The 14908-nt window shown below is 56.3% G+C and overlaps 2 protein-coding genes across 3 annotated transcripts in view; both read left to right on the top strand.

The window, feature by feature from the left end:
• On the top strand, positions 1 to 3545 carry LOC117639563 (COP9 signalosome complex subunit 1). Of its 2 annotated transcripts, XM_034375358.1 has the most exons (12): positions 219 to 254; positions 514 to 606; positions 702 to 883; positions 978 to 1296; positions 1383 to 1460; positions 1550 to 1788; positions 1876 to 1981; positions 2066 to 2154; positions 2232 to 2361; positions 2453 to 2587; positions 2762 to 2810; positions 3049 to 3545. In XM_034375358.1, exons 1-12 carry the CDS (start codon positions 219 to 221, stop codon positions 3108 to 3110), a joined length of 1518 nt encoding a protein of 505 aa, XP_034231249.1. In that variant the 3' UTR covers positions 3111 to 3545. The 2 variants fall into 2 exon arrangements, with proteins under 2 accessions (XP_034231250.1, XP_034231249.1); XM_034375359.1 differs by lacking the exon at positions 2762 to 2810 and having other exon boundaries at positions 1 to 254.
• A 282-nt stretch (positions 3546 to 3827) lies between these two features.
• The window catches only part of LOC117639697 (breast cancer anti-estrogen resistance protein 3 homolog), a 48157-nt gene continuing 37076 nt past the window's right edge, over positions 3828 to 14908 (top strand). The window contains 1 exon segment of the mRNA XM_034375573.1: positions 3828 to 4181. Coding sequence (XP_034231464.1) covers positions 4136 to 4181 — 46 coding nt within the window. The 5' untranslated portion in view covers positions 3828 to 4135.

Raw genomic sequence — 14908 nt, 5'->3', positions numbered from 1 at the left:
TAAGAGCCTTCCTAACCTCCCGCACGCAACCTTGCACTGTTTTCGCTGCTTGCTGCTTTGGAGCCTTGACATGAAGATTCCGGCTCTGCCGTTCAGAGGCTGATTTGTTTCATTTTGGCAATGCGATTCGTTTGTACGGCAGTGTGCTAGTGTCCAGCCCTAGAGAAATCTTGCAATTGGAAATTGAATCAACATTACATGTTGACACATTTGATTTGATGACGCTGCCTCAAATGCAACCAATGGCTTATCAGGTAAATAAATATTTCCCACGCCTAATTTCTACTGTTATTACTACCTTGTTAATTACTTCGGTTCGCCTTTGTTTTGATTTTGTTTCATTTAAATTTGATGGCTTGTGGGTTCATCGATTAAATGCCTGAACTTGTAAATCCTAACCTCCACTTAGCCGGGCTTTGTGTCTGCTTAATCGATGTTGTCGCCTCTATCATTGATTTCCGAGGATGAACTCATTTAGATTGTGTTTTATCATTTCCTCTTCATTTTCCTCAGGGAGGAGTTGAACCCATGCAGGTGGACGCACCTCCAGAAGACAATGACAATTCCAACGAAGAGGAATTTTACATTGTCAGAAACCCCACTTTGGTTTGTTACTTTTTACTACCAATAATTTTTTAATCTTTCACCTTTAAGCTTCATAATCAAGTTTAATCAATCCAATTATTTGTGTTTTTCTCTAGGATCTGGAAACTTATGCAAATAGTTACAAAAGTTTAGCTAGGCTACATCGTTTGATGTTTATTGCGACTCATTGCCCTTCCATGAGAGTAGAAGCCCTCAAGATGGCCATTCAGTATGTCATGGGCACGTACAATGTCACCCTGTATCAGCAATTACATAAGAAACTTCAGGAATCAATTGGGTATGTACCTAAATATAGATTTGTGACATTGTCAAGATTGTTCAATTTCAACTGTGTATTCTCACTTTATTGTATGTTATCGACCGTTTTGCAGCTCAAATGCTACCACAAACCTGCCTGATGTGGCTGGAGGGGGTGCTCAATCAACATCACAAGACATTCCTGCTTTTGACATTCATTGGGTGGAGTCCAAATCTAAAAAAGCTGCATTAAAATTGGAGAAGTTGGATACTGACCTTAAAAATTACAAAAGTAATTCCATCAAAGAAAGCATACGGAGAGGTCATGATGATTTAGGTGATCACTATTTGGACTGTGGTGATCTGTCTAATGCTTTGAAATGCTATTCTCGAGCTCGTGACTACTGTACCTCAGGCAAACACGTTGTCAATATGTGCTTGAATGTTATTAAGGTGAAAATTTGCTCTATCTTTCTGTGGTTTCTTGCCTGTGTTGGATTTCTGTTTTGTAATGTGTGTTTTGTACCTTCATGTTGTAGGTCAGTGTCTATCTGAAGAACTGGTCTCATGTTCTTAGTTTCATCAACAAAGCAGAGGCAACCCCTGATTTCTCAGAGGTTAGTGTAAAGTTATTATTATGTCTAGAATTGCTTTGAGTGATTTTTCCATTTTCTGTAACCTATTTGATTTTGTGTTCACAATCTAGGTTCATGGTAAAGACAGTAGCAATCAAACAATAATGACACGACTGAAGTGTGCTGCTGGACTAGCACACCTTGCCACCAAGATGTACAAAGCGGCAGCCAAGCAATTCTTGCAAGCAAACCTTGATCACTGTGATTTTCCTGAACTCTTATCTCCCAATAATGTAGCTATGTATGGAGGGCTCTGTGCTCTTGCTACATATGATCGAAATGAACTTAAGAAAAATGTTATCTTCAGCAGGTAAAGAAATGAGATTTCCATTTTAAGATAAAAGCAAATTATCAATTGGATATCAATTGTTATAAGTGTTGTCCTCTTTCTCTCTAGTTCATTTAAGCTGTTCCTGGAGTTAGAGCCCCAGTTGCGTGACATCATTTTCAAATTCTATGAATCCAAATATGCCTCATGTCTTAAACTTCTAGATGAAATCAAGGTATGGAATTTTTGCAATTGCTGATAAAGATTTATTTACAAGTCCTAAGAAAATTACAAAGTTTCTTTTACTTTTGATTCCCAGGAGAATCTTTTGCTGGACATGTATATAGCTCCTCATGTCAACACACTGTACTCTCAAATTCGTAATAGAGCATTAATCCAATATTTTAGGTAAGGCTCAGTTCTCTTTTTTACCATTTTAAAAATTCATTATTTTTGAATTTGGAATAAACATTCTTTCCTTTCAGCCCGTATCTTTCAGCTGATATGCGTAAGATGGCAAGTGCATTAAATACATCTGTACATGCTTTAGAAGATGAATTGATGCAACTTATTTTGGATGGACAAATTCAAGCTAGGATTGATTCCCACAATAAGGTTGGTACACATTTTATGACTTGCTTACTATTAGATCTCTTTTAATGTCACTTGAATTTCTACTGCAACTTTTTCTTGTATCTTTGTCTAGATTTTGTATGCCAAGGATGCAGATCAAAGAAGCACTACTTTTGAGAGGTCAATCATGATGGGCCAGGAATATCAACGCCGCACAAGAATGCTCATCCTTCGTTCAGCAATGCTAAAGAATCACATTCATGTTAAGGTGAATTGAAGTTATACTTTTTGTTGTGCCTGCTTTACCACCCAATAGATCAGAAGTAAATGTGCTGAAGTGCTATTTCAATGTGTTGCTGCTGTTTGAGCCCAGTGTCGTGCAGTCATTCTATGAATGAAGAAAAAAATAAATAAAATATGCTGTCAATGGTGTGTGTTTCAGAGTACTTCAGGCCGTGACAATGGCCAGGCTGGAGATGCCGTTCAAAGTGGTAATTTCTGGCATTCTTTTACCTTATATTTATGTTGTTACATTTAAAGGCACTGGTAGTTTTCATACATCACTTCTGTAGTTGCTAGAATTCCACAAGAAATTGAAGTCGCACTTGGCTAGGCCATTTCAGTGAACAATGAATCTGTTTCCTTCTTCCCACAAAGTTGGCTATTTTGCAACTGCTTGAAGGTTTTGGTTTTCTGCGATTTTTACGGGTGTTTTTGTTGATGTTGCAGAGCCTACAACGGGACAGCGGACAGGGCGAGGAGACCTCAGTAACTCCGGGGAACAGCAGTAGTGGTGGGGTCGATGTTGTTTGATTAATCATTTGCAGAGCTAAGTAGATTGGTGTTTCATTCGTTTTGTTTATTTATACTCAAGCTGTCCAATCTAAGTGACACACTCCTCCCATCCTTGCCTGTGTTTTTTTCTTTCTTTATTATTGTGATTTTGTTGTGTTCTCCTATTCTGAAAGGCTTTGAGAGTGGTCACATATACATAATAATAAAAGTGCTGAGTCTTTTCCTTGTTCAATGTACATACTATAGTTCTTGATGTAATTTTAATTGTATCACAATTTAAATGTTGACATAGTTGTTATGCTTTGTATTTCGTCAAATTATTTACTCATGGTGGAGATCTGAACAATTTCCCGAAAGAAGTAATGTTGGATGTGACACCGTACCGAATTAATATTCAATTAATAAAATCTCCTCTTAAAAGGACTTTGTGAGACTTGGCTTGTGTTATTAAGTATCCCCGAAAATATCCCTGAGATCATAGTACACTGGCTTTTGAGAAAAGTGAAGAAATGCTGGGATTCGAACGCTGGTCCTTAGGGTGGGAAGGCAAGTTGAGCGGTGCGCGGTGCGACGCGGCGTGTTTACGCCCCTGCTCCGCCCACCCCACCGCACCCCGCCCCTCCACCTCCGCGCCCGCCCCACCGGAGGCCCACCACGCCGCAGCGCCCCGGCGGCCGCGCCGCCGCGCCGCCTCAGTCAGTCAGTCTCCTTGGCTCTGCGGCGCGGGTGTGCCCGTTGCCGTGCTCGCGTCCTGTCCGCGGTGCGCCCCGCGGCGTAGCGTCGCGTCGTCTTGTAGTTCGCGAACCTCCTCAGCTCCGCGGTGGTCGCGCCGTGCGCTTCGCATCGACAGTGCCGGTCTCGGTTCCCCGAAGACAAGACACCCTTCTGCAGTGCTGCAAGTCGTCCCGGGGAAGGCCAGCGAATGGCCCGACTTTGAGCGGGGCCTGCCGACTGCCGGACTCCCAGACTTCCGTACTCCCGGACTCGACTCTCACCGACAAGCCAACGAACAGCGCCAACCATGGGCAAGAGCGGCAGCAAGCTCAAGCCCAAGAACAGGAGCCAAAGTGAGTCGCTCCTCTTCGCTTTCCGCGCGCCATCTCTCTCTCTCTCGCACCTATGCGGGACGCCCGGCGAAGGCGCCAGTGTCCACTGTACTACCTGCATCGCGCGATGGCAATGGCGAGGAGATATGGCGAAATCAGGGCTCTCGCCGGACTAGTACGCTTTGCATGGCAGTGCCTACCGAAGTGGCACACGATATCATTGGTGGTCCAGCCTCTCGAGTTTTCAAGTGCCGAGTCGTCGGATGGGCTGCCTACCTCCCCGGCGCCTCCGGGACCCTCTCTCGGATTACAACCCCGGTCCCTTCTCGACTTGGCGACGCCCCGAAATAATTTCCCCGCCCCGCTGGAGTCGCTGGAGCTGGAGCTGTGCGGTGCGGTGCCTCTGGCCTCTCATAAGCCCACCGTGCGGTACAGTACGCCTCCCGGACCCTCCGGCGTCGCCCTCGGTCTGTCTCTCTCGCACCGGCATGGAGCCCCATGAGTGCGAGAGAGACAGACCGCTGCGGTGCGCCGCGGCTCGCCGGCCCGGCCCCGGCTTTTTCCCGGGTGATATTTCAGCTAGATTGGCCGTCGTCGGCCGATTCCGGGGGACCGTCGTCCTCCGGGGGCTCTGCACGCTCTGCTCGCTCTGCAGGCCGATGCCGAAGGGCGCCCCGTCGCGCTGTCTCTCTCGCTCTCAGGCGGCGTGCCGTAGGGCGTAGGGGTGCGAGAGAGACAGCGCGACGAAAGCCTTGTTCGGGCGGGGCGGGACTCCGGTTCGGACTTAACCGCAGCGGGCCTGCAGGGGCTCACAAGGGCCCCGCACTGGCTTAGGGCGGCGCGGCGCGGGGCGGGGAGAGGTGTTGAGGAACTTGGCCAAGTTGGCGACGGCTGCGTCGCGCGCCGCTTTACAGCCGCGTCGCCTTCCCCGTGTCGACGGCGTGCTCCAGCCAGCCGCGTGCCGCCGCATAGGGGGGCCTCATCATCACCCCGGCCCGGCCCACCCCCGGGCCGCCCCCGGCGACGCAATATTCCCGAGGAAAAAATAAATTTGGAGCCGCCGCGCCGCGCGGCACACCGTAACACGACCCCAGTCAGTCAACGCGAACGTGCCACGCCCGGGGCTCATGTAAATCACGCTACCCACTTCGATACGTGGAGCGGCTAACTGGACAAACACACACGCACGCACACACATGCACAGGACTGCAGTCGATAGCGTGAGCGTTACCGCCAGCGCGAGTATTTTATTCTGTCAGGTGCGGTACACTGTCGTATTAGGAACTTATTGCAAGACGAAATTTTGTCGTCTTCCCGACAGGCATGCCTGTTTGCGGAGGCGCCGCGGACTGTCCTCGCGTCCCAAGTAGGCGGTGATTATCTCTGGTTATCGCACCGGCACTGCTTGATGAAGTCTCTGCTCGGTCTCTGGCGGTCCTTTTCCTTTGGCCCCTGATGAGCAACAGACTGGCTGTGCCCGGTTTGCGCTCGCACTTGCTGCCGCCAGCCGTCGCTCTGTCTCTCTCGCACCGCGACGGCACGCCCCACGAGTGCGAGAGAGACAAGAAATGAGTCTCCAGCAGGCAGGCTGGCGAGCTTCTTTGATGCTTTCACTGCTTCCTTCCTTCCTCCCTCGGGGAGTCACCGCCGGCGCGGCACGGCAAGGGGATGTTTTCGGCGGACGGAGGTGGGCGTGGAGGGGAGAGAGAAACATGGCCCGCGCCTGGCCGTTGACAGCGGAGCGAGAGAGAGGGGTGCAGCGGTGGGCGCCACGGACCGGCGGGCCGCTACGCCCCGTGGGGAGGACCTGAGGGACGCCGTGCTGGAGCTGGAGCGACTGGAGCGCGGGGGGTGTACGCACTGCCAGGCACTGCCACCACCACGTCGACACGCAGCCTCGCATACACTCGCAAACGAGATCAAAAGCAGAGGGCGTCCGCTCCACCGCCAAGAGGGCCGGGCGGGCCGGGCGGGCCGCAGGGTTGATGTCGCCGCTTTTGCCCTCGGAAGAGCGAAGGGCGAAGGAAAGTGAAAAAAAAGGGAGGGACCGGGCGGGAAAGACAATTGTCCTCTAAAAACTCCTCACTTTGCCACTGACGTTGACGCGACCATGCATTGGACACTGAATGGCTCCAGTCGTTTGGCGAACGGAGCAATCGCCGAGAACAACAAACGCGTCCTCTTTTTGGCATCTCGATCCGAAAGCTTTTATCGCCCGAAATGAAATGGTGGCGCTATTCATGCAGTGGCCACTCCAATCAATGAGAGGGAAGGGGCTGCGAATTGGCGTCCAGATGCTGCCCGCGGGCTGCCGTCGCTCCGTCTCTCTCGCACTGCTGGGTCCGGCTGGGTCGCCCCGCAGCGGTGCGAGAGAGACAGCGCCGCTCGGAGTCTTAGCCAGCCGCCATGCAGCCGGCGCCGCGCCTCGGGGCGCCATTGGCTAGAGAGGAAGAGAGAGACGGAGAGACAATGTCGAGCCGTGTAGCAAGGCCCTTTGTACACTGCTCCAAATCTTTTGTTTTTCCTCTCTCTTATTTTAATTGGCGTCGCTGAGCAGCAAGGGGTCCCCTCAGTGTATCTCCCAGCGCCGTGGCGACCACGTGACCAGCTTCCAGGCGGTGCAGGCGGTGCAGGTGTTCGAACGTCACAGCGGCGCCGATACACTGAACAGTGCTTTCGTCTCTCTCGCTCGCTTGGGGCGCCCCGCCCCGCGTGGCTGAGACAAAGATAGACAGATCGGCGAAAAGCACATAACTGCAGAGCGCGGCGCCGAGTCGCGCCGTTGTGTCGTTTTGCGGACGTGTCCACCACGTCGGCCGTCGTCGTCGGCCTTTGGTGCGCCGTCATCAGGGCACGGCGATGGCGGCTGGCGGTTGGCGGCCGCGAGCCCCGAGGCACGGCGAAGGCGAAGGCAAGGCGGCCCGTGCCCAAGTCGGAGTGCACCGCGGAGCAGCGCGAATCTGTCGGCTCAGCTCGCGCAGCGGGCAGTGTCGAGGCACGGGGCGAGGCTGCTGGTCTTCAGAGTGCAGTAGCAGTCAAAAAATCTGAAAAAAAAATTTTAAAAAAATTTAAAAATTTTTTTAAAAAAAAAAAAAAAAAAAAATTTAAAAAAAAATAATTATGCGGGGATTCGAACTCTAGACTTTTGCAGCCGCAGTAAGAAGAGCACAGCCGCCACACTGCTGCAGTGGGTTCCATTCTCCATTTGCCCATGCGAATCCATTTCGCGCCGCCCAGTGCAGCAGTGTCCGAAGCGGACCACAGTGCGGTTATAAATTATTTGCATTCTCGTTCGAGCGTGTGTGCGTGTGTGCCGGGCGGCAGGATTTGTCGAACAGTTGACGCGTTGAACGCAGTGATCCAGGCCGCAGAATGCATGCATAACAACAAGCCTGCCGGGGGGGGGGGGGCACTCGCTGGCTCAGGCCGTTCGACAAGGGCCGCTAAAATGTCATTCTTTGTGTGTGGCGCGGAAAGAAATTGCGTCTCAACCGGGGGAAAGGTGTTCTTTTTCTTTAAAATTTAATTAAAAATCAGTGCGTGCGTTTGGAGGGGGAAAGGGCATTATTGACAGTTCGGTCGGCTGACAAGCGCAGACAAGCGTGGCGGCCCCAACGCGCCACCCCGCAGACCGATTCCGCACAGTCGCTCTGTCTCTCTCGCACCCCTGCGGCACGGCCGGCACGGCCCACGAGTGCGAGAGAGACAGAAAGCGGTGTGGGCGCAGCGGCGCGGCGAATCAGCGCGGCCCAGACCGAAGCGGCCTCCCCTTCGGCTGGTGAATAATTCCGCTGCGAATAGTGAGCCTGCGTGTGAATAATGCGGCCGGGCCACTGTAGGACTGTCGCCAGCACGCAGCTGCATCCGTGCAATCGGCCGACATTGTGGCGAATCGTTCTCGAAATTCGGCGGTCGGAATGCACTGCCCTGCCCGGCGCTCTGCTTGCTGTTGACCAGGTGCGCGCAAAGTGTTCGACGCGGCGTGGGCGGCGCGGTGCTGCTGATAACACTGCAGTGAGTGCTCTTTGTGGGTTATCGTGGCGCTCACCAACACGCTCACACAAACATTCACACTCACGCGAGCCAAAGTTTTTATTTCTTTCCCCCTCGAAGTTTCGGTCACGACCACCGTGGAAGTGAGTTAGGCCCTGCCTGCCGCCCTTGCGGGGTTCCGTTCCGTTCCGTTCGGAGAGGTGTGTGTTCGTGCAGCATGTAGCACGACGTCGACGATGGCGACTACGAACGTCTCGCGCGGCGTTTGACTGAGACGTGACTGGCAGGGAATGCAGCACGCAACGACAACAAAAACAACAACAACACTAACACGGCGTGTGTTGCACCGCGGCGGACTACCGCGGCGCCGCCACCGCCACGCCGACCGCCGGGGCCTAACTATCGTGGCGAGCTGCGTGTGTGTGAGTGTATCCGTGTCTGTGTGTGTGAGTGTGTGTGTGCTCGCGGCAGTGCTGACGATTCGAGATTCCGCGCCGGCCGACCTCCAAAGCGTTTTTCGCGTCATTCTGGAGGATATACCGCGGCCGCGGCGGGGGAGGGGAGGGGGAAGGCTTTCCATGCGGCGACGTTTTGGCCCGCGGCTGAATGGCGAGTGTGTGTGTGTGTGTGTGTGAGTGTGAATGCGGTCGCGCCCAGGATGTGAATGGGCGAATGGCGAAGAAGACTCGCGGGCTTGCTGGTCGCGCTGGCCGCCATGTGCCCTAGGGCCCTCTAGCGTCGCCGCTTCCGTCTCCAGGAGCTTCTTCAGCCCGGACCGCTTTGTGGCGTTCCCTTCGGCCCCCCTCCTTCGCTGTCTGTCTCTCTCGCCGCCGTCCGCGAGTGCGAGGGTGCGAGCGAGACGGAGCTACGGGCTCGTCGGCACGCAAACGCGCTAGCGCTAGCGCCGGGCTGATCCGGTCCAAGGATTTAACTAACCGCCGCCCAGGTGGCCGCCGACTCGAAGCGAACCAGCCAGCCGGCCCAGCGGACTGAGCGCCGTCTCTCTCGCACTCATGGCGCGTCCCGTTAGTGTGAGAGAGACAAGCGGTTGGGCGCCCCGAGCCGCGATTCGGAAAAAGCAGGAAAACGAGGCTGTTCGCCGCGGCGGCGTGTGTGGCACGCTGCGTGGCACACTGTGTGGCGACTGCGAATAACCACAATGATAATCGCCGTCGTGTCGGAGTGGCGGCCCGTCGGCCCAGCTGCGAATAATGAGGGGGGGCGCGGCCTGGCCGGTGGCCACGGAATCGTCTACAACAACGAAAACAACAACAACAAGATGGCGGCATTCCGCGGCGATCGGCGTTGCCGTGCATTGCCGCCAACCCACGGGCCGCACCATAATGCACCCAGCGATGCGGTGCCCGAGTGGTGTTGTTGTTGTTGGCGCACCTGGGCGGCCTCTCCCACCCAGTGCAGTAGCAGCGGACCCCCAAATGACGCCCCTCAAGCCGCCTACACTATGAAACGGCGGCGCCCAAGTAAAAGCGCAAACGGCCCTTAAGAAATGACGAGTGGTCGTAACCGTTATTCGGGCCGAGTCTTTTGCAGTGCAGCGACAGCAGTGACAGTGACCCGGCGGCGGCCGCGGCGGGGGAGACGAACTCCAGTGAGCGCGTCGCGGCTGCGCTGCGTCCTTTTCGCGCAACGCACGCGCGATAGTGACCTGGGCGCTGTGGTGGGCTGGCCGCCCCCCGGGGCGCTTACGACCGTGGCGGGGCGGGGCGGGGCGGGGCGGGGCGGGGCGGGGCGGGGCGGGGCGCACGATCACGCTCGTGTCGCAAGGACGCCATAAACTGATGCAGCAGGCCGAGTCCGAACAATTGCCCGCGTCGCTCTGGTCTGTCTCTCTCGCACCCCTGCGGCGCGCGCCACGCGTGCGAGAGAGACAGACAGAGCGGGCCTGCGGGCGGCGTCATCGCCGTCCTGTCCGCTCTTTGTCACGGTCAGGGTTACGGCGTCACTTCGCGAGTCGAGCAACGCGGCATGGCGCGATAGACCGCAAAACAATTTTTCGCCGGTTTTTTACTTTTGTTTGTTTTGCCTTGCCAAGGGTGGGTGCGTTGCAAAAATTGCAGCCGGGCACTTTTTTTCATTTTTTGCGCATGGTGGAGTCCCTCAGGACCAGGAACAAGCCCTTCTCTGCTTCCAATCGACAAGGCGTCGTCGCGCCGCGAGGGCGATGAGCTTCGAGCATGTTTTATTATTTTTTGTTTTATTTTTACTTTTCCGATTCCCCGTCGCGCCTCGTCGATGACGCGCTGCCTCCTCCTCCGACACCACGGCGATGATGGAGACGCGGCTCATTCGGGCCGCCGTGTCCCGTTGCCATGACAACGCGCGGGATAATGTATTCGCGAACCTGTCACGTATAGAGTGTAGGCCCCGCGCCCCGCGCCTCGCGCCCCGACGACTTGCTCGCTTCGTTGTAGGTGTCGTGGGAGTGGCAAGGCGCGGCGCGGCGGAGTAGTTTGAATCTAATTCCGGTCGGCGGCGACACCACAAAGGCTGCCCGGGCCGGCCGAGCATTGTCCCAGCGTCGCCTAGCGTCGCCGCGCGTCCTGGAGACCAAAACGCCGCGTGGCCCCGCTCCCATACAGACGGATGGCACTTCGCGTGGCCCCCGCTCCCCTACTCCTCTCCTTCTTCCTCCTCTCTCTCTCTCCCCTCTCTCTCTCTCTCTCTCTCTCTCTCTCTCTCTCTCTCTCTCTCTCTCTCTCTCTCTCTCTGTCTCGCACGCGCTCCCACTTGATGAGCTGTAGCATCAGTCTGTCTCTGTCTGCCTGCATAATCTCGTGTACGGTAATGACCGCTTTGTCATCCCGGCGCCGCTTACAGTGCCGCGGTCGCGGATGCTACAGTGCAGCAGGCCCCCCTCTCTCTCACACACTCAGTGAGTCCGCCAGGGGTGCGAGAGAGAGAGAGAGAGAGAGACAGACGCAGGAACCGGCAGCGGGGCGAGCGCCTGCGCGCTGGGCCGGCCCGCCAGGCACGAGTGTCTTGCGGTGCGGCCTACCCCGCCTTTCGCAGGCGGACTCGAACCGACAGTCGTTTTCATCGCTCTGTCTCTCTCGCTCCTTAACGCGCTGAGGTGTGCAACCCCGTCGACACTGTAAGAAATTTCACCCACTATACTACTGGAGAACAATGGAAAAGCAACTGGAGAAAATGAAAAAGTCAACAGAGGATCTAATAAAAACTTAAAAAGATAAGGGAAGCGGAAAACAAGAACTGGCGTTTCCCGATTCCTGTCCTGCAAGGGGGGGGGAACGGGGAGGTCCTTGGGAGGTCGCAGAACCGTACGCCACTGGGGGAATCACTTTGGAGGGCACAACATACGGCTGGTGCAGAGCGAGGGTTGGCGGCATGGCGCAGTGTGAGAGGGGGAGGGGGGGGGGGAGCGCACTTTCACTTTCGGCGCCGGAGAGGTGCGAGGGAGGCGGCCAGACGATATTGAAATATTACTGCGTCAGGGAAGCGGGGAGAGGAAGGGGAGGGGGGGAGTGAGCGACGCGTTTAACTTTTAATCTGTCCCTCATTCTGTGATGCGGGGAAAGTGGGGGCGGGGGAGGGGTATTTCATCGAGGAAGTGGCAGGGGGGCGATTTATGGGCAGAGCGGTAAGGGGGTGGGAGGGGGTGTACTTCCAGCTCCAGCTCTCCAAAGACGAGCCTAATTAGCGGTCCGGCAGGCTGATTACGAACAGCGCGTTCGTCTCTCTCGCACTCACGGGGCGCGCCGTAGGGGTGCGAGAGAGACAGAGCGACGAAAGCCCCGTCCGGAGTCAGCCTGGATGGCGGTTTGAAAAGCCGGCCGTGAGTTCTGCGAGAGAGACAAAGAGAGAGGGAGGGTTGCAGACCGCAGGGTCGCGCGGGGTCGACCGCCATGAGCGCATCTCTTCCCCTCCCTCCGCTCCGCCTGGACAAACTGCCCCCGGAGCGCGGCCAACGCCCTCCAGCAGACTCCAGCAGACTCCAGCCGCCCCCGCGCTGACCCCACCAGCTGCGGCACATACTTTGTGAGCTGCCACGCTGCAGCCCCGCCGTGGCCCCACCGTAGGGCGTAGCGCTGGTGGTGGGAAGCAGCCGCCGGCGCCGTGTTCTCGAATTGCCCGCCCCGCCCCGCCCCGCCGGAATGGGGGTGCGAATGACAGCACGCGCTATGCTGGAGCGCTGGAGCCTAGCCTGCTACACTGCTAGCCTGCTCCTTGATGATAGCGGCAACATCTGCACCTTCCGCGCCACTTGCCGGCCGATCTTGTATCGCGATGCTTCCCCCACCCCGCCCCGCCCCGCCCCGCCCCTGCTTATCCAGTGCCAGCCCTTGCCTTCCGCTCCGGCCGCTCCGGGGTCTAGTCCGGTCCGCCCTCCGCCCCTCACGGAGTGCTGCCGCCACACTGTATGTGGAACATGTACCTCCTGGAGGCAATCTCGCCGCTTCTTGTTAGCCCCACCCCCCTCGCACGCACACAGAAGAGAGAGAGGAGAGGAGAGAGAGAGGAAGAGAGAGAGAGAGAGAAAGCACACAGACAGACATACTGCGGTGAGTGCCCTCTCTAGTCGGATGCACAGGTGGCGCACAAATCTCTGTGCCCTGCTCCGCTCCAAGCAGTCCCCGTGCCACTACGCCCTTTCTTCGGGCAGCCCGCCCCACCCCACCCCTCTACATCACGCGGGTTAGACGGCGCGTTACAGTGCAACCCCCATTTAGCCACCTCATTTTTGGTGTGTGTGGGAGTGTGTGTGTGTGCATGCGAGTGTCTGCGTGGGTGGGGGCGGGAAAAACTAAAATGCCGCACTCTTATTGTGCTTCCAGCACAGGAAAGAGGGAAGGGGGAGGGGGAGGGTACGGATGTACACGGAGAGGGCGGCACTTGTGCGACTTTTGCGGTGGAGAGGGTGGCGTTGTTGCCAGACAGACACACCGATACAGACACACACACACACACACACACACTCATACACAAAGGGCAAAGGGGGACCGCTGGGCAATTTTTATTCCTGCAACGCGCGGTGTTATGACCTGCTGATGTGCATGTGACAATAGTGTGTGTGTGTGTGTGTGTGTGTGTTTTATTTTTGTTTTTTGCTGTGTGTTGCGCGCGCCGGCTTTCCACCGAAATGCATGCTACACCTGTAACGGCCTGCACAGTGCGTTACGTTCCACCTGCAGTGTGGTGCCACGCTGCCGCATGCATGCATAACGCCAGTTCAATCATTTCTCGCGCATATTTTTTTTCTTTTCTTTGCTCTTGTTGTTTGTTTTTCTGCACGTCCTTCCTTCTTACTGCGAGCGGCAACAAAGGGATTTCGCGGTGTGCCCGCCACGTGTGCTGGCCGCGGTCGCGCTGCCCCGTGACACGTGCGCGGCCACTCCCCTCAACAACAACAACAACAACAACAACAACACAACAACAACAACGACGACGACAACGGCAGGGCACTACGGCGCACGCGTGGCGCGTGGCGGCAGTAAATGAATTGTTTACCAAGTTTTTACTCTCTCTCTCTTCGTTTGCCGTTCCGCCGTATCAGCCCCCTTTGTTTCTGCGGCCAGGCCGATGAGGCGCGGGCAAACTGCTTTGCAAATCCTTGCGGCTCGCCGGCGCCAGACTCGCTCTGTCTCTCTCGCACTCGTGGGGGAGGTCCGCCGGCGTGCGAGAGAGACAGAGCACCGTTCTCGCCCTAATCCCGCGGCGCGTGTCCCGGCCAAACACTTTCGATGAGCGTACACAAAACTTTTCCATCCCCGGCGGCGTCTCCCCGGAGACCGGCTACTCCCCGGGGAGGTGCCGACGGCGGCCTCGGAGGGCGCCTCCCTCGCTCATGCAGAAAAGATGCTGGACACACCTGGGCGTGCCGTTGGCGTGCCGTGGGCGTGCCGTTGGCGTGCCGTTGGCGCCTCGCCCCCGGCGGGGCCCTCGGCGACCTGGGGCTCAGAGGGGCTCAGGGGGAGCGAAGCAGCGACTTGGACGTGAGGCTCGTCAGCGCGCCGGGGGCGTGGTCTTGATAAGGATCCAGAACAGGACGGGCATCGCCTTGGCAGGGGTTGGACTGGCCGGACCGCTGCCGCCGCGGTGGAGGAAGTTGCAGTTGGCAGCCGTGTCCGGGTTGCCTGCCCGCTCTGCCCGGCCCTCGCCCCCAGGCTGGCGGCCGGCCGGTGGGGTCCAGGGTTTAGCGGACTGGGCGGAGGGGTGCGAGAGAGGCAGAGCTGTCCGGCAGGGAGCGTGGAGCGGCCGGCCATGCCGCATTTGCATCCACTAAATAATGGCCAGCAGGGCGGCGAGGGGAGTCGAACCCGGGACCGTTGTTTTTCGATTTCCGCTTCCCGTTGTGCGACGTTCCGGGGGACTTCCCTTGCACAACGCGCGGCAGGGCTAGACGAGGACACATACAAATAGAGAGAGAGGGGGGATGTAATTCATATGCGGTCTGCGTGGGGCATAATGGGCAATGGGCAGCGGGCAGACAAACCACCCCCTTCCCATTCCTCATCTCTGCGATCCGCAGACACTGCACTGATGTGACAGGATGACGGGGGGCACCCCACTGTAAACAGCGATCGCGGCTTGCTGGAACTCAATTCTCAATTCGTCCTTTTTCTTATCTTTTTCCCTCGCCTCTTGCGTGATACAACGACAGCAGCACCGCGGGTACACCGCGAAATCCCCGTGGCCGGCGCCTTATTCGATTTCGTCTCTTTCTTTCTTGCTTCGCTATTCGTCTTGCGCCGGTTCCGCCCCCGCGGATCGTTTGT

Source organism: Thrips palmi, unplaced genomic scaffold, assembly GCF_012932325.1.
Source record: "Thrips palmi isolate BJ-2018 unplaced genomic scaffold, TpBJ-2018v1 HiC_scaffold_11, whole genome shotgun sequence".
NCBI classification, from domain to species: Eukaryota; Metazoa; Arthropoda; class Insecta; order Thysanoptera; family Thripidae; genus Thrips; species Thrips palmi.
The sequence above is the reverse complement of the archived record's forward strand: the minus strand, read 5'-3'. Positions and strand labels throughout refer to the sequence as shown.